Source organism: Carettochelys insculpta, chromosome 11 (assembly GCF_033958435.1).
Source record: "Carettochelys insculpta isolate YL-2023 chromosome 11, ASM3395843v1, whole genome shotgun sequence".
NCBI classification, from domain to species: Eukaryota; Metazoa; Chordata; order Testudines; family Carettochelyidae; genus Carettochelys; species Carettochelys insculpta.
The window spans coordinates 29,007,285-29,025,052 of record NC_134147.1 but is presented as its reverse complement, the minus strand read 5'-3'; the positions used below and the strand labels follow the sequence as shown (position 1 = coordinate 29,025,052).

Here is a 17,768-nt window from a genome sequence, read left to right as displayed (position 1 = left end):
CCATTGCAGACTAACACAGCTACCTCTCTGATCCTTTTCATCAGCTGCAGACAACACCACCACACGGATGTATGACTTGGGCATCTATAACAGCCTCTGCCTATTATCAAACCATATATTTCTTGTCCTTATGCCCAGAATCTAGACTACCACACACAACTCCATATTGTAAAAAAGTACCACAGGGTCCTATAGCATTGATTCATAATACAGTTGTAGCATTTCTGGAATCTGTCCTGATTTGCACCATTACTGTGGAACACTGTATTATGTATTTAATCTATATGCTGAAACCAGTTCTGACTTTCCTCAAATTGACATGTCTCAAGAGACCTTCCACTTGCTCTGTAGATTCTTCAGGCTCAGCTGTAAATTGATAGCATAACAAGAGCTAGGAGTCTTAAAATATCTCATTAAGGCTGCTATTTTTAACTGGCACCTCATACCCTAAACTTCCCTGGGTGGGGCAGTCCTCTTCTGACCATTATAAGGGAGGCCTCATTTGCAAAGAAGATAAGGCACACATTTATGCTCAGTGAGCTGAAATTTAAGCCTGGTCATTTTAGAAATGATGTTCACAATGGTCCCAGCATGCAAGCAGCTGCAGGGTTTGTTTTTTTTTTAACCTTCACTTACAAAGGCACACGGCATTCAAATCTACCCTGCTCAAACCATGGGCTCGGAAGCCAGAAGACACCATGCTGCCCTTATGAAAACTTTAGCATAACAATCTCATCTGCAGGACGGACTTTGCTCAGATCTAGCACAGTTCTGGCACTGAGGTAATGATCCTAGACCCTGAAATATTTTGAAAATTTGAGCTGCATGATTCAATTGGTTTGCATGAATGCAAGGATTAAAAATGCTTAGTGGAATTTGTGTGCTTCTACACCATCAGTAGTAAAAGCATATCTCTAGCATGTTGACTCTAACGAGGATTGAAACAAATATCAGGGGGAGACCGCTCATCCTGATTGAAGTCAATGGAGCCAGGATTTCACTCAGGAAGCTTTAAACATCAAGTGTGTAAATACTTAAAAATTAGGACATTTCTTGATTCCCCTTCACAACTGCAGTTTCTATTTCACTCAGGTCAGTGCTGGAAGTTTTAGAAAGTACTGACAGCATCTATTATAGAATTATAGAATTGTGGGAAAGAACAGTCTTGTTAGAATCCATTTAGATCTTCGCCAAAGGGCTAAGCTACACAACTGCTGCCATCGGTATCTCTTTCAGTGCTTTGTCCAGTCTAGTTTTAAATGAGAATTTGGCTTTGATTACTTCCTTTGAGAAGGCTTTTACAATGTAATAGATCTCACTGGAAGTTTCTCTTCATATCCAACTGTTTTACTGTTGTAAGAAGAAAAAAAAATCCCTTTGAAGCTACAGACTAAATAAATGTTTTGGATGAAGTTTCTGAAACTGCCACATTGCCTTTTCAATTGCACTTGGCCAAAGTCTATATTTAAAGGATACTGTCTACTTTTGTTATGCATCTTAGGTATGTGTATGATCCCCATTACTGTAGTACATGAGCAGCTCACAATCTTTATCCTCACAGCAGCCCTGTGAGGTAGGATAGTGCTATTATCCCCATGTCAGTGATGGAAAACTCAGGCACAGAGACACTGGTAGATCTTGTAATGCTTATCAAGTTAATGCTGAGCATCAGCAATCTACAGAGCCAGTGGGTAATCTCTTGAGAAGAGTTACTAGAGAGGAAAGGGAGGCATGGGCCCAGCTCATAAATGGCTATTGCCTGTGTGAATGTGCTAGCACTTACATTAAAAAGTAACTAGGTAAACATCATGTCTTGCTGTTTTGTTAATTAGTGTCACTATTTTGCTGAATTTCCCTGTATTTTATGGATGGCTTTCTGGGTAGCTTGGAGTCTGTGGTGAGTCTTTTACCTTTAACTCTTTTGCTCTGCTGTATTTTACATCAGTGTCTGGACACAAGCAGCCCATCAGGGTTTTAAGTGTGGCCCGTGAGCCTTTTTGTTTACTGTTGCCTACAATTCCGCAGGTTTCCATCCGTTTATATTTGTGCTATCAGTATTAATAAAGTGACACACACTCAAAGCAAGGACATGTGAAGTGGGGTGTGTGCTGTTTGCATTGACTGTGAGAATCACACACTCCTTCTGCATCCAATCAAAGTGCTGCTGTGGTTCAGTTGGCACTTCCTACAAATTCTAGATACGCCGGTGCAGTTAGAAAAAGTACCCTATGCTGGGAATCTATCTTGGTTACAATAATCTTGTGGCCCACTCACTGACTTAGGTTGCCTATTGCTGCCTTACATGTTTCTCCATTTTTGTCTTATGTCTCTGATACTTCGAAACTAAATCTCCATCCCTTACTCACCTCAAGTAGGACTTCTTCATGCATGGGGGTCCTGTAATGTTTCATTTTTTATTTTTCTGCTTGTGTCTTTAGATCTCATTAGAAAAGTTGGTAGCAAGCATTTTGGGGTCACAATAATAGCCAGAAAGACACACAATATTTTAACCTTTTCTCACCCCCTTTCCTCTTAGTCCACCTTAGAACACAGTTCTGGGAATAGTGTTAACCAATCAAAAAGCTGTTGCACACCTACCACACTCAATACAAATACTTACTGTGTTTTAAGCTTCAGAGCTTCTACAGATCAGTATACAGATGTGTCCTGTGCCTGAGTTGTTCTGTCTGTGTAGACCCTACACCCGCATGTCAGCTTGTGAGTGGGTCCTGTGCAGCTGCATAGACCTCCACTACAGTACGGCACTAAAGGGCTCAGGGATCTGTGGAACAACTTGCAAGATGAGAGTCTTCACTTGTAAATTCCTTGAGGCAGACTCTTATTTCTTCCTCTGTTTTGTACAAGGCCAACCACACTATTAGGCTATGGCTATACTTTAGCTGTAACTTGAAATAACTTATGCAATTTGCAACTGTGTAAGTTATTTCAAGTTAATGTATTTCAAACTTGGTGCCATCCACACTGCACCAACATTTGAAATAAGCAGCTGTTTCAAAGTTTCTGCTATCCGTTGTACAATGAAGGGTACTGGAACAGGAATACTGCACTCGGTGTTTAGCTGTGGAGTTGCTATTTTGGGATATATATTTATCCCAAAATAGTAACTATAGTGTAGCCATGGCCTTAGTGTTTAACACTCAGTTAATAATAGCTGCTAACCCAGAACAGAAAAACTCGCCATTTAGATTGGCGAGAAAACAGCAACAGCAACTTTGACAGAATGCTATGAAGAAAAATAGAGCCCTTCTTTTCTTGTGATGCATCTAAATGCTAATACATCAGAAGCAAAATCTTCTGGTGTGAGCACATGATTGTGGAAAAGAGAACTGTGTTGCAATCATAGTTCATGGTGATAGACTCCAACTGAGTCACAATTAGGGCAAATCTTTAAAGTGAATTTTTCAAATGTAGATGCCCTAAGGTAGGTACCTGACACCACATCTAAGCCAGGTCTGTGCTACAGACTTATAACAATGTAACTAGGTCCATCAGTGCTACTAACCAGGTGGGCATGGATGGTGTCCTTAGCCTCTGTTTGCGAGAGTCTGGAAATGGGCAACAAGGAATTGATCACTTGATGATTACCTATTCTGTTCATTCCCTCTGGGGCAACTGGCATTGGCCACTGCCAGAAGACAGGATACTGGGCTTGATGGACCTCTGGTCTGATCCCACATGGCTGCTTTTATGTTCTTAACTAGGCTGGTCAGAGGTGTGAAAAATCTACATTCCTGACTGCTGTAGTTAGACTGACCTAACCTCTGCTACAGGCAGTGCTTCATCAGCTTACTGTTGCTGTTGATGTAGCTACTGCCTGTGGATTAATTAGACAGAAAGAAGCTCTCTGGTCCACTTAAGCCAGGCAGTGGGCAACCTGTGTCCCATGAGCCACATGTGGCTTGCTAGGGTTAGCTGCTGGCAAGCCACTAGATTGTTTACCTTGCAGCTGCTGGTATGGCCACCTTCAGCTCCCACTGGCCAAAAGCTGAGGGTGCGAAACATAACTGAAAAATCAGCCCCTCTTGCTCAGCTGTCCAGGCATCATTTTTGAGCAACCTACGTGTTTGCACCCAGCTTTGCGGGGACAGAGGCAGAGAGCACGTGGATAAATGCCCATCTGGGAACTACGCTGCAGACAGCTGAAGGGGAGGTCTGGGAATCATGTACCGTGCAGGGTAGCAGTATCCACCTCAGAAGGTGCAGTGCATGCAGCAGAAGCTGGGGAGGGGAGGCTGGGGGAGTTGTACTGGACTGCAGCTACCACCCTAGCATGGTCTGCTCTCTGCTGTAGCAGCGCGAGGGGGGTTGTACTGGATTGCACCTCCTACCAGTGTCATGGCCTGCACTGGCCGGCTGCAGACGGAGCAGCGGCACTGTCGCCGCTTGCACCAGGTGGCAGAAGCTACATGGCAAGGTGCACGCCGTACGCACCCAGGCCTGCGGCAGCGGACGGCAACGCTTCCTCCTCTGGCCTGTCAATCACCGCCCCGCCCAGCACCGCGGCAGCCAGGGGCGGAGCAGGGCTTGTCGGGGCCCCGCTGCCGCCGCTTTTCCGCCTCCGCCAGCCCTGCGCGGTCCGCGGCTGCTCCGAGCCGGGACCCAGATGTGGTGCGGTCGCGCGCATATTGTGCAGATGCGCGAGGCGCCCTGCGCGGGGGCGGGGGCTAGAGGGAGGCGCGGACAGAGAGCGGGGTGAGTGCCTGAGACCGTGTGTGTGTGTCAGGGGCTCCTGCGGGGCGGGGCGGGGCGGGGCGGGCAGGTTTGCTCCAGGGTGCTGGATCTGGCGGGGCCGGTGGAGCTGTGCACCCCCTGGTTGGAGTTGGTGACCGTCATAGGCAGCGGTTATGGGCTGGGTCAGTGGCTCCCAGCACCCCCTTGTACAGAATGTGGCTAGACCCCTGTCTCCGGCTGTGCCCAAGGCCGTCACTGCCAATGGGCAAATCTGCAGCCCTGCAGGGCACCCTGGCATCTGTGACACCAAATTGCCCCAATTTTTGTGGTGCTCCTGAGAGCTGAGTGCTGCATATGGGGTGGTGCTGGTGACTAGCCCCATCCCCATGCTGGCCGTCCTGCGGGCTGCACGCAGTGGGGCCGTCCTGCGGGGCGGGTGTGCAGGGCTTGGGATGGCTCCCTCATCCCCCATCTGTCCACACCCCTTCGTCCAAGCCTCTCCCCTGCCAGAGCCTTGTCCCCATTCTATCTCTTCCCCTAAGTCCCATCTCCTGAGCAGTGCAGTCCTGGGTACTAGCAGGGGTCGGCCCCCTGCACTCACGATGGTGGGGGGAAGCAGAGGCTCCCAGCCACATTGCTGTGCTTCCCAGTGACACAACTGGGAGCCAGGGAAGCAGAGCAGGTTGGGGCTGGGTTCTGCTCCCAGCCACCGCCGCGAGAGTTGGCCTGATCTCTGCTACTTCCCTGCCCTGTTCCTGCTCTCTGCAGTTCTGGGCCTGGCCCCTACATCTCCAGCCCCTCCAGACATGAGCATATCTCCCCCCACCACACACTAAGGAGGGGCCAGCCCCCCCGCACCTCTGCAAGGAGCTGCATAGGGCATCAAAACTTCCAGGGACATCCCTGGCTGTTTCCCACAGGTGTGTTAGCTACCCCCTAGTTCCCTTACCCCCACCACACGCACTGTTTTCTGTGGGCTGTAATGCTTTGGTGCAGTGGTTCTCTGATTGTAGGCCTTGTCCCATGCAGCTTGTGTAGCCCTGAGGATGTCAAATGGGCTCCAGCTGTGTGCTCTAAGAACCACTGCTTTGGTCTGATCTCAGTTTGTGGGTTCACCATGAATGCTGGGCAGTGTTGATGGCCTGCAATACACAGAGGTTCAGACTAGCTTGGTCCCAAACTGTGGGTGAGGAACATCTGTAGGATGTGGTGGGGCTTGGGACAGTGCTGATGGGGGGCCAGGGAAGGGAGCACTACAGTCACACTCTGCCCCCAGCTCTGCTCTGGCCCCAGCACCCAGCTGTAGCTGTGGCCCTGGCCCTTGCTCCAGGCCTCTTTGCTAGTATCCCATTCCTAGATGCAGCGCCAAAGCCCACTCTTGGGCACAGCTCAGCGCCTTGCAACAGTTTGGCCACTGGCTCCCAGAAATGGTTCTGCTCCTGGCCCAGCAGGAGGGAGGTGAGACAGGAACACATTTAATTAGAGCTTAGAGGGCGTACGAGAGGAAAAAATTGGGCACCTGCTGGACTAGATGGTCTGGCTTTCCAAGGCTTCTGGCCTTCGCCTCTGTGACTCTTCTGACATTTGCCAAACTGAGAGGAAAGGTGAGTGCTACGTGAACGAGAGGAAAGGAGGGTTAGGATGCATGCCTAAGGCCTGCATCTGATGCATTAGAACACAGTTCTCTCAGCTGCTAATCAGTGAACATCAGCAAACCAGTGACCACATGCTAGGGCTGACCTTGGGGATCAGGCATCAGTTCTCCATGGCCTCTGTAGTGAGCCTGCCAACACAGAGGCCAGTTAAAGTGCCATTTTTGACATTAGCATGCAACCAAGGGCCAGACTGAGACCAGGCTGTTTCACAAGGCCATCAAATGTATGTTGGATTGCACTATTATTTACCACTGAAGTGACACCATTGTTAGGCATGGTAGATGCTTTGCAGACAGACATGTCCTTGAAGTTCCCATATTTGTATGTATTAGGATAGTTGTGAAAGAAATATATAATGTACATCTGGTAGATGGTCAAATAAATATCCCCTCATGAGCTAGGAGTAAACTCCTTGCTGTAATATGCATTTATACGGCACTGCTGTGCAGAGCTAGGCATAAGCAGACTAAACAATGACTTAGAACCCTGAGCAGGTCCGGTCTGCCTATTGTTAGTGTGTGTTGTGAGGAGGGATCACAAAACATTCATGCTTGGGGCCCCCAGTGGGCTAGCACTGGTAGTGCTGCCCCTTACTGGATAGAATGTCCGTTTCCTACACTAGGCAGGGCGCTGAGCCTGCAAATTATCCAGTCTGCTCCGAGTCCCTATCGCCTCATAAGCAGCGAAATCTCATGTAGTGTGGGAAGCAGGCACAACCATAGCCACTGCAGTGGATTTCAGTCTCCTTAGAGATTTCCTGGCATTTTACTGAGCGAGCACTGTAATGCTTGGCAGTGCAGTGTGAACCCATGCCAGTGCGGGTAGGGTTACCGTATAAAAAAGAGGACACGCCTGTGAGGGAGTGTATCTGCATCAGTAGCTACCAACTCATGTTGTAGTGATGTGTTATAGTGTGTATAGTACATTAACACCACGTGAGTTGGTAGCTACTGTTACAGATACACTCCCTCTCAGGGGTGTCCTTTTTTCTGAAAGGTCAAATATGGTAACCCTAAATGGGGAGATGGGACTATCGAAAGGGAAGCCAGTGACCTGGAATGAGAAGATAAGTGAGAGTCTAAGGACCAGTACTTGGATCAGCCAGTAATCTGTGCCATTGCTTGGAGGAGTAGGTGGCATTTTACCCTAGAGCTGATGGCCTGGAGGTAACCGCATGGTTGAATATACAGAGCACCTTTCAACAATAACCAAAACAAATTAAAACAGAAAAAACCCCAACATATGCACTATTCCCTTTTATCACCTCTCACTTTAGCCTGTTTCTTGTCTTGCATGTTTAAAAAGCCATTGATTTGAGAGGGTCAGAATGAAAGAGGAGGAAGCTCGGCATCGGAGGAAAGAGGGCAGGACGAAAAATGGAGAGCGATCCAGGCACAAAGCAAAGAGCAAGAGTAAACACAAAGACAGCAAACTTGGCAGCCAGGAAGCAGAGGATGTCCCTTTGGTCTCACAGCAGACGCAGCCAGCCGAAGGGAAAGGGCCCATGGCAAAGCTGCAGGAAGAATCGGCCATTGCAATTGGCCTGCAGGTGCTCCTGCCATACCTGTTAGCGGGGCTTGGCATGGTGTTGGCTGGGATGGTTTTGGACTATGTACAGGTAAGGATTAAAGTCTCTGTATGAATGTGTGTAATGTGCTGTTAGCAGGCTTCAGAGATCCTGCCTTTTCTCCCTTCCTAGAGGTGCACAAAGTGAAAGGATTACAGCAGGTTGGATGGAACTGGGAGAGAAGGTCTCCCTTCATTTTGGATGTTCATTTCCTTTCCATCCCTCAAATTTAAACCAGTATTGCACAGCTGCTTCTGTGGAGAGTTCTGGCTGTTGCTAGGGGAGGCTTATTGAATGCCTATTCATGCATCTCTCATGGAGACTAAATGCATTTCTGTGGTGCTTCCGAGCCCAAGAGCTCTCTTGTGCTCTTAGTGCTGAATGCAACCTGGAGAGCACCTAGATGCTCTTCATGTTGATTTCGAGGCTTGCTAATGAATGCTTAAGTCTCTGTCTAGCCAGTGTAACATGTTTTCTGTGATAGGAACTACTTAAAGTCTAAGTTCTGACCAGAGTCAGAGCTGATTTTAGGCATTTTACATTTAGAGTTATAGTTTTTATCTGTAATTATTAATTTTTATTAAAGGGTAATGTTTTTTGCTTTGCATTCCTATTTTTCATCTCTGTGTATTTGGCTAGCAATCTGTCAGGTCAGCGTGTCCCTTCATTATCTGATATGGTGACACTGAAAGCCTGGGGCTGGCACTGACAACTTTCACAGAGCTGCAATTAGTTCCCTTCAGTCCCTTGATTGCTCTTGCGGCCTAAGGAGATCAACTAGGACCTGTTGAAGCCGAGGATGTCACCTCTTAAGTGTAGCATTAATTAATTCCCCAGTTGGTGCCAGATATAGCAGCACCCTTTACCCACTCTTGTAAGAACCCTTCTGGAACAAAAGACACTGTGTGTCAGTAGCTCAGCAGAGTGTCTCTTAATACAGAATATCCTTCCTGATCTTGGTTTTGTCTCCTCCTTAATGGAGTTTTAACATGTAGAGGGTTTGATTTTTTTTTTTTTAATTTTTAATCTCGGTTTTGATTTTTCCTTTATGATTAATAACCAACGTTTAATGTAAATTATCTTTTATCCAGTGTTCACACAACCACTTTGCAAATCATCTCCATAGTGGCGGGAGGAGTGTTTCCTAAAAAGTGGTCACTTCAGGGGAGGAATGCAGCACTTGGTAAACAGTTGCACAGCAGTGTCACTCTGTAGCTTAGAAGGGAAGGTGAACTGTGAATCCCCCAACCTATCCAACAGAAATTACAAACAGTTTTACAGGAAACTCCTTCATATGTGGCAGCCTCGGGACTGGGAGGTTGCTGGATATTCAAATACTCTGGATAATAGAGAGGTAAGCTTACAAACAACACTAAAGAAAAACAAGATTAGATCTTAAGAAACAATTAAAAATGTATGCAGAGTGCTTTATTTACCAGCAACATAGTATTGTACACTGTAGACATATACTGTATTTTCTGTATTTATTTGTATTTACTTTCACTGTTCTCTTCTGATGGAAAACATAACTAAAATTTACTTATGGTTAAAATGCCAGTTATTTGAGAGTTCCGGATAACAATGCTGCATATGAAAGAGTTCACTGTATGTGACTAAGAGTACCTGGTACCCCTTCCCTCTCGTGCCAAGTTTCTAACCAGTCAGGCAGGAAATGGGCCCAGTGCAAGCTCACTTACGGAAAGGCAAGCATTCCAGCCCCTAGCACTAGGAGTCCTGGTAAATGTGCATATCCCATGTGAATGTGTGGCTCCTTCCATCCCCCCCTCCCACTCCCGCCAATGGATTCACTGCTGCTTGGACTTTTCTTCCCTCTTCTGTCTCCCCACCAGCCTACCCCATCCCAAACCGCCTGTGCCCACTGCTTCTGCTGAGTGAATAGGAGCTCAGAATTACCCTGGTGCTCCTTCCTGTCCTCCTCTATTCACTCATGGTCTGCCTGCAACCATCCCACCTGGAGGTAAACTCTCACTCCTTTTTGTCACTGTTCAAATAGAGGGAGGGACACCCCAGATGAGCAGTGAACCAGCAATATTAGTATTGTTCTTATTCTTGGACCCCATTGGTGCTTAACAGCCCTGCCGTCCAGTGATTTGAACGTGGAGGGGAGAAGGGTGGCCAGCCATGGTGTTTTTAACTGTTGCTGCTGTTGAACAGCTCGTGTGACTGCTGTCTGTAGCAATCATAAGTTGCATCCAAACAAAGTGTGTTTAAAATCTTGTTCTTTGGCATTTCATGTCTTTCCCTGAACTCCTCTTAGTGCTTCTGATTTTCTTTGTGAAAGTTATTTATTAGAGACCCCAATCGGGGATAAGAGCCCCACTGTGCGAGGTGCTAGGCACATAATCAGAAGTGTTTTCCTGCCTGCAAAGAGCTTAGTTTAAACGAAATATTACGCTGTGGGACAATTTGTGCTGAAAGGGATGAGGCTCTGGATATATGACTCTCAGATGTTCCTTAAGTGTGCAATAAAAAAAAAATCCAGTATGCAAACATAGGTCACCAAAGTTAAGTATGTTTTCTGCTTGTCAATTTGCCAGTTGAATGCTTTTTATGGTGCTTACTTATTAATGGAGTGTGACACAGAGTGCTGAACTCATTCACCTCAGCTTCCCAAAGCTCTAATACTGAACATACTATTCATTATGTCCCTTTATGGCACCTGGGCCTTCCAAAGAGTCTGATAATTTCTTTGTTATAATGTTTTTGCCTCTGAAAGAGCAATTCACAGCATACAGTGACTTTTTAGGGCTGGGCCTGTAGATCATCTGCTTACATAGTATCAGCCTTCTGGAATCCTGAGGTTGCTGCCTAGAATTAGCCTGGCATTCATTACTCCTTTGAAGACCTTGGACTTTTGCATAGAACCAGAGCTTCATCCTGTTATCTTGAAGTTGTTGGTGGGAAGTAAGATGGGTCAAAACCCCTGTATGCAGGCATTGGAAAAAGCTTTGCTTCATCTCCCTTGTTCCTCTCCCTTTAAGCTCTCCTCCAACAGAAGACCTTCAGTTTTTGCTTGCTGGCCTCCACCATGTACTGCTGTTGATGAAGTCAAAAATCTCACTGGCTTTGAGGATACTGCCTCCCTGCATTGCTTCTCATGTATTATCTCTGGGGACAGCAGAGGACTGAAACAAGAATCTGAAGGCAGGGCTCTTTGTGCCCTGTAACACTAATGTGGAGATTCTTCCTTACACTGGTGTATGTGTGTGTGTGAGAGAGAGAGAGAGAATTTAGAACTGGGGAAAGTATCCATACTCCCAGCCAGTGTGCATAGTTCTGAAAACAAATCTTAGTTATGAGTCCATAGCTTATGTATCCTTAAGTCTCATTGATGACAATGCCCTTTCAGAGGCCAGCTAGTGTCAAATATAGTAATAAGGGGTTTTAAGTGATGATTTTGAATGCTAGCAACTAGACTGAGACCAGCAAATTCTTTGTACTGGCCACCAAACAGCCAACAATTTCTGTCACTGGCTGGATTTAAACCGGAAACTGATCAGTGAATGGCTTAGTATCCAATTTCCAATTCCTCAGGCTGTCCAGAACTCCCTTAATTATAAATAACTTACTGACAAACTTTTGACTCTGAGACTCTAATATGGTATCCAAAGTATCACAGAGAAGGGTGGGTATAAAGGGAAAATTAATAAAAACAAAAAAAAAAACCTCCCAAAACTCATACTTTTAAAATTGAAATCAGATTTTTAAAAAATATATATTAAAATGTTTATTTTTGAGCAACTCATTTAAAACTTAGTTTCAAATTTAAAGGTTATAATCTATTAAATAATTTAAGTTAAAAACAAAATATAACACTCAGTAATCTATTTGTTACCAACTTTGAAGAAACCACTGAATTGTTGGCAACCGGTAGTTAAGCACCTGTGAGGAGAGTTGTATGTTAATCCAGGTTTTGACTCTAGTTGCCTCTTCTACAGCTGCAAAGAGATTATTTTATTAATTTCAATTTATTCAACTAGTTCAGTTCAGGGACTAAATCATTCAAAGTTAAATCACCTATTTAGAGTTGATAAAAGAGGAAAACTTGTCATTTTATCTTTCAATTTATGAATAAAAGCTAAGTGTGTGAGGATGAGATCTACTACATCTAAAACCTTGAAGGATACAATGATCAGAACAATCAGTTCAGTTCACTTGCTATAGATGATAATTCCTTTGTTTAATAAACAGGTTGGTTTTAAATGGAAAACATGTTTTGGTACACTTATGTGCATTTTCTTATGTTTCCAACACATGTATTGCTGTTTTGTTCATTTTAATTATATTTGCATTTCCATACAAATAGGGCTTGATGCAAATCAGAAGTAAAAGAAGTTAATCACCCTCTAGTGAATAAGAAATGAATCATTTGCCATTTTCTAAAATAATAAAAAAACAAAGTGAAGTATCTGAATAATTGTATGTTAGGCTATATAATCCTCTAATAATGTATAAAGCTATAGTGTACCCTCCTGGTTGGTAGAAAGAAGCACCAAATTTAGAGTAAAGGCAATATTTAATTGCAAATCAGTATGTTTTAACAGTTATCAACAGATAAGAATCCAACTTTTCTTCAGGAAAATAACTAAAACGTGCGCATTTAAAACATGACTAAAGTCAATTATTTAAATCAAGATGTCCTGTTTGCTGTCACAGAGGATCCCTGAGCAAACACCCTCCATCAACCCCCGTTCCCTAATATTGGACAAGCTTGGATCTGAATTTGAACTTTACAATTTAGGCCCATCTTTACCAAGAATTATGCAAATTTACTGGCATTAATGGGCACAACCACGCTGAAGTCTATGGGCACATGCCAATGGTGACTTTGGTAATGTATCTTTAAACAGGAAGCACTGTGGTGAAGCCACCTATGGGGTGGAATGGAAGAGCTATTCAGCAGCCTGCAGCTATGCTGTGTTAAACTTTGGGGAAGGAAGTGAAAGATTGTGCTGTACCAGCTGTTAAACTTCCTTTTTCCCCCATGGCCAGTGAGATTTTAGAGCTACCTTAAATAAGCTCCTGCTGTGACTTTTATGTTGGCCTTTGCAAACTAGCTGAAAGTTGACGTGATGACAGCAGATAAGGGTATTCGTCTTTGAAGCTCATTGGCTGGTTCTGTAGAATTTTTTTAAATCAATCGTTCAGAGATACAGCCGGCATAAACTGATCATTCCTTCTAGAGCTTGTACACCACAGACAAGGTGGAGGTCAGAGAGAGCGAAAAGGAAGCCAGGTGGGACAAATGGTCTCTCTCAGTCAGAACAGCTTTGCTGCCTTTCCTGATAGGAGCTGGGAAATAGCCATGATTGTAAGAGGCATGGGCTCCTGCTCTTGGCGATACTGAAGGAAACCGAATGAAAACCAGGATTCTAATTGCCCCTCCCCTTAGCCTTGGAGTGGGGAGAAAAGTTCATTGCCCCATGTGGTGCTCCTTCAGCCCCAGTTTATATATTAAACCATATCATCAAAAGCAAGTCATGTTCTGTGAAGAAATGTAAGCTGAGAAGAGAGGAAACCTGTGCCTTTGAGTACACTGAAGGATTCCTGCATGACCTGTTGCTCCGTGCTCAGAGACTTTAATGCCACAGCCAGAGGAGCAAGTCTTTCTGGTTTTTGCTGAGCTGGGGGAAGTTGGAGCAGGGGTGGCATCATCAGTATTTATCCACAAACATCTCAGCAAGCTTCCTTTCTTCTTTTTTAAAATTCTGCCGGGGTAACATGGAGCTTCCCTGAGGCTCCTTGCAGTCTGAGCTCAACCGAGTCAAGCTGATTTTGGAATATAAACTTGCTGTGATTCTCCGGAAGGGAGGAGGTAGAGGAGAAGAGGAAAATAAAGGACTGTAGCATCACTGCTGTAGGTGGGGAGAAGTTCGTTCACATGGTGGAACACGCACCTTAGGAATGTGAGCTGTATGATTTCCTGGCCTTTCCCCTTTGATTTGCTTGTTGAATATGAGTTAACAGCATTTGACCATGGTGGTCACCCAGCTGCAACTGGAACTGTGCTTCCATGGGAGGAAACTGAGAGGCTTCACCTGCAAGATGACCAGGTCAGCTAATGGATTTCTCCCAGAGACGTCCTTCTCCATTGCCTACCAGATCTTCGTGCCATTTCTCTTGGCAGGTTTAGGGATGGTGGCTGCTGGCCTGTTGATGGATGTTGTTCAAGTACGTATGTGTGATTGAGCAGTTTAGTATCAAGAGGCTGGCTTATCTGGGTCACCTTGTGTATGCATTTGTAATTTGTGTGTCTAGTGAGCGTGATTCCCATTGGGTCCTGTTTTGGGTCAAAATATAGGAAGGACTCTGCCGAAGCCGGGGGTTTGGCTATGTATTTAGAGACGGGCCACTGGGCAGCCAGTACCCTAGAGACAGTAGAGGAAGAGTTCCTCCCATTCTGTGTCCAGCCGTACATTTGGGGGCAACTTGTATGAAGGTTTGGCTATGGTACTGGGATCAAACAGATGCTACAGCATGTTCATCTATTGTACAATATTTGTTCTTTTTCCCAGAGATCACCAGTGAGAGAATTCCACATCAGAACTGTGGTAAACTGGTGTTCACATTTTGAAGAAAGTTTATCATTTCAGTTCTTTGAAAATAGCCTGTAGACTCCTTGATTCTTCTTTAATCTTGAAGTCACTCAGCTGCCCTGATGATAGGCACAGAATAAGAAAATAACTAGACTAGAATCTAAACATTTCTGGGCCAGATTCTGACCCTTTTTACTTAAATGTAAATTCAGCATCACTCCCTTTGACAGAAGAGTTACACTGGATTTATACTGTATTGCCTGAGATCACAGTCTGGTCCATTTGACCTTCGTTTGTACTGGTGGCACTAATCGAAACTCACAACTTGATCTTGTTTGGGTATCTGGCGTAGGTAGATTTGCAGAATGTTGGCACAGCTGCTGTTGCTTTCAAGATTGCGTCCCACCGTTCAGGACAGTGCTCAAAAGCAGCAGGAGTTCAAGGTATTCTCTGGCACTTGTTCCCCAGCAACAGCCACATATGGACACTGCTCTGTTTGGGGTAGGAGGGAGTCTTGCTCTGTCACTGAACCAAGGAACATAATGGTGCAAAGAACGGAATAGGTTAAAGGGAGTCGGCTGTGAGGAGCAGCAAAGCAAGAATGGATAATGGAAACAGTGTATTCTGGTGCTTACTGTGCATGTCAACACACCTGCTCCGAGGCACAGACCTACCTGTTAGCCGTACAGGCGCTTCCCGGCTTTGCCATCTCCCTCAGTGCTGTAAAATATTACTTAGTCTGCACGTAAGTAAATGCTCATGAGCTTCTCGGATTAGCTTTTCTCCACAACCATAAGGGCTAGAAATTTACTTCCTTTTTAAGCTGGCCCAGGGTACATTTTTGATGTATTTGTTGGACCCCAAGAGCTGGGATCTGAAGGAAAATACCAAATACCACGAGATGTGCCATGAATTAGGAAAGTGGCTAACATTAAGGTTCATGGTCCCCTGAGGCCCTTTCTAGCATTTATAACTCTTTAGCAGGAGATGGTCTGACGCTCAGAATTCTGTTTCAAAGAATTTCCTGTTCTTGCAACAAAGTGTTTTGCAGGATCCCTTAATTTACCTTTGTTAGAGAAGTTAAATCCACTTTGGTACCAAATGACTGGAAGACGGCCAATATAACACCAATATTTAAAAAAGGCTCTAGAGGAGATCCTGGCAATTATAGACTGATAAGTTTAACATCAGTACCAGGCAAATTAGTAGAAACACTAGTAAAGAGTAAAATTGCAAGGCACATAGAAGAGCACGAATTGTTGGGCAAAAGTCAGCATGGTTTCTGCAGAGGGAAGTCGTGTCTGTCTAATCTATTAGAATTCTTTGAAGGGGTTAATAAACATGCAGACAAGGGGCACCCAGTGGACATAATATACCTAGATTTCCAGAAAGCCTTTGACACGGTCCCACACCAAAGGCTTTTATGTAAATTAGGTGGTCATGGGATAGGAGGAAAGGTCCTTTCATGGATCGGGAATTGGTTAAAAGACAGAAAACAAAGGGTTGGAATAAATGGTAAATTTTCACAATGGAGGGGGGTAACTAGTGGTGTTCCCCAGGGCTCAGTCCTGGGACCGATCCTGTTCAACTTGTTCATCAATGATCTAGAAAATGAGGTAAGCAGTGAGGTGGCAAAGTTTGCAGATGACACCAAGTTGTTCAGGACAGTCAAAAGCAAAAGGGATTGTGAAGAACTACAAAAAGATCTCAGCAAACTGAGTGATTGGGCAGCAAAATGGCAAATGAAATTTAATGTGGGTAAGTGTAAGGTAATGCATGTTGGAAAAAATAACCCAAATTACACGTACTACATGATGGGGTCAAATTTAGCTACGACAGATCAGGAAAGGGATCTTGGAGTTATAGTGGATAGTTCTCTGAAGACATCCACGCAGTGTGCAGCGGCAGTTAGTAAGGCAAATAGGATGTTAGAAATTATTAAAAAAAGGATCGATAATAAGACAAAAGATATCATACTTCCCCTATATAAAACTATGATACGCCCACATCTCGAGTACTGCGTGCAGATGTGGTCTCCTCACCTCAAAAAAGATATATTGGCATTAGAAAAGGTTCAGAAAAGGGCGACTAAGATGATTAGGGGCTTGGAAAGGGTCCCATATGGGGAGAGGCTAGAGAGACTGGGACTTTTCAGTTTGGAAAAAAGGCGATTGAGGGGCGATATGATAGAGGTATATAAAATCATGAATGGTGTGGAGAAAGTGAATATAGAAAAATTATTTACCTTTTCCCATAATACAAGAACTAGGGGACACCAAATGAAATTGATGGGTAGTAGGTTGAAAACTAATAAAAGGAAATTTTTCTTCACACAGCGCACAGTCAACCTGTGGAACTCCTTGCCCGAGGAGGCTGTGAAGGCCAGGACTCTATTAGGGTTTAAAAAAGAGCTTGATAAATTTTTGCAGGTCAGGTCCATAAATGGCTATTAGCCAGGGATAAAGTATGGTGCCCTAGCCTTCATAGCAAGGGCAGGAGATGGATGGCAGGAGATAAATCACTTGTCTTCTGTTCTCCTTCTCTGGGGCACCTGGCATTGGCCACCGTCGGCAGATGGGATGCTGGGCTTGATGGACCTTTGGTCTGACCCAGTATGGCCATTCTTATGTTCTTATGTTCTTATGTGTGAACACACTCCAATAAGTACCATCTTGATAATGGAAGCGGATGGTGTGCAGTGAGTGTGTTCATGAGTTTACTTACACTGCATTTGTTTTGCTGAGCACCTGCTGAATGGCACTCTGCTGGAATCAGAACTGGCCATATATAATGTTCAGGGCTAGAAAAAGGCAGGTAGGTCATTAATTGCCTCCTTCTGTGGTCCACTGGCAAACAGCTGAGCGGTGAGTTGTCTTCCATTCCACTCCATGGATTACAACTCTGCATGGAACTTCCAGGAGCACAGGCCCCAAGTAGTTGCTTAACATTGCAGCACTCAGAGTACTTCCACCAGTGGGGGCGACAGCCTTACAGGGCCCCTGGATGAGGTGGGTAGGGGCTGGCTCCATGGTCCTGGGAGTGGCGGAGCCTTGGGTGGAGGGGGTGGGGCCGCGGAACCAGACGTCAGTGCCACCCAGAGTGTTCTCTGCCCCCGCTTCCTAGGCAGCCCTTAGAGCTTCCCAGAGCACATCGCAGTAGTGTTCCAGTGGCAATTTAAAGGGCCTGGGGCTCTGGCTGCCAGCGCCTGTTGCAGCAGCTATGGCAGCCAGAGCCTCGGGCCCTTTTGAATCACTGGGCCTGTGGCAATTGCCCCTTTAGCCCCTGCCCCACTATCAG

At 45.2% G+C, this 17,768-nt stretch overlaps 1 protein-coding gene across 6 annotated transcripts in view; it reads left to right on the top strand.

Moving 5' to 3' along the window:
- Positions 1 to 507: 507 nt before the first annotated feature.
- SLC41A3 (solute carrier family 41 member 3) overlaps positions 508 to 17,768 on the top strand; it is a 38,830-nt gene continuing 21,569 nt past the window's right edge. The window contains exons 1-2 of one of the 6 annotated variants that reach the window (XM_075005473.1): positions 508 to 782; positions 7,653 to 7,965. In XM_075005473.1, the coding sequence (XP_074861574.1) occupies positions 7,675 to 7,965 (291 nt within the window). In that variant the 5' untranslated portion in view covers positions 508 to 782; positions 7,653 to 7,674. Of the gene's footprint in view, positions 783 to 4,560; positions 4,714 to 7,652; positions 7,966 to 12,746; positions 14,107 to 14,164; positions 15,217 to 17,768 lie in introns of those variants that run through there. The other 5 variants (XM_075005474.1, XM_075005478.1, XM_075005475.1 and 2 more) reach the window with 5 other exon arrangements.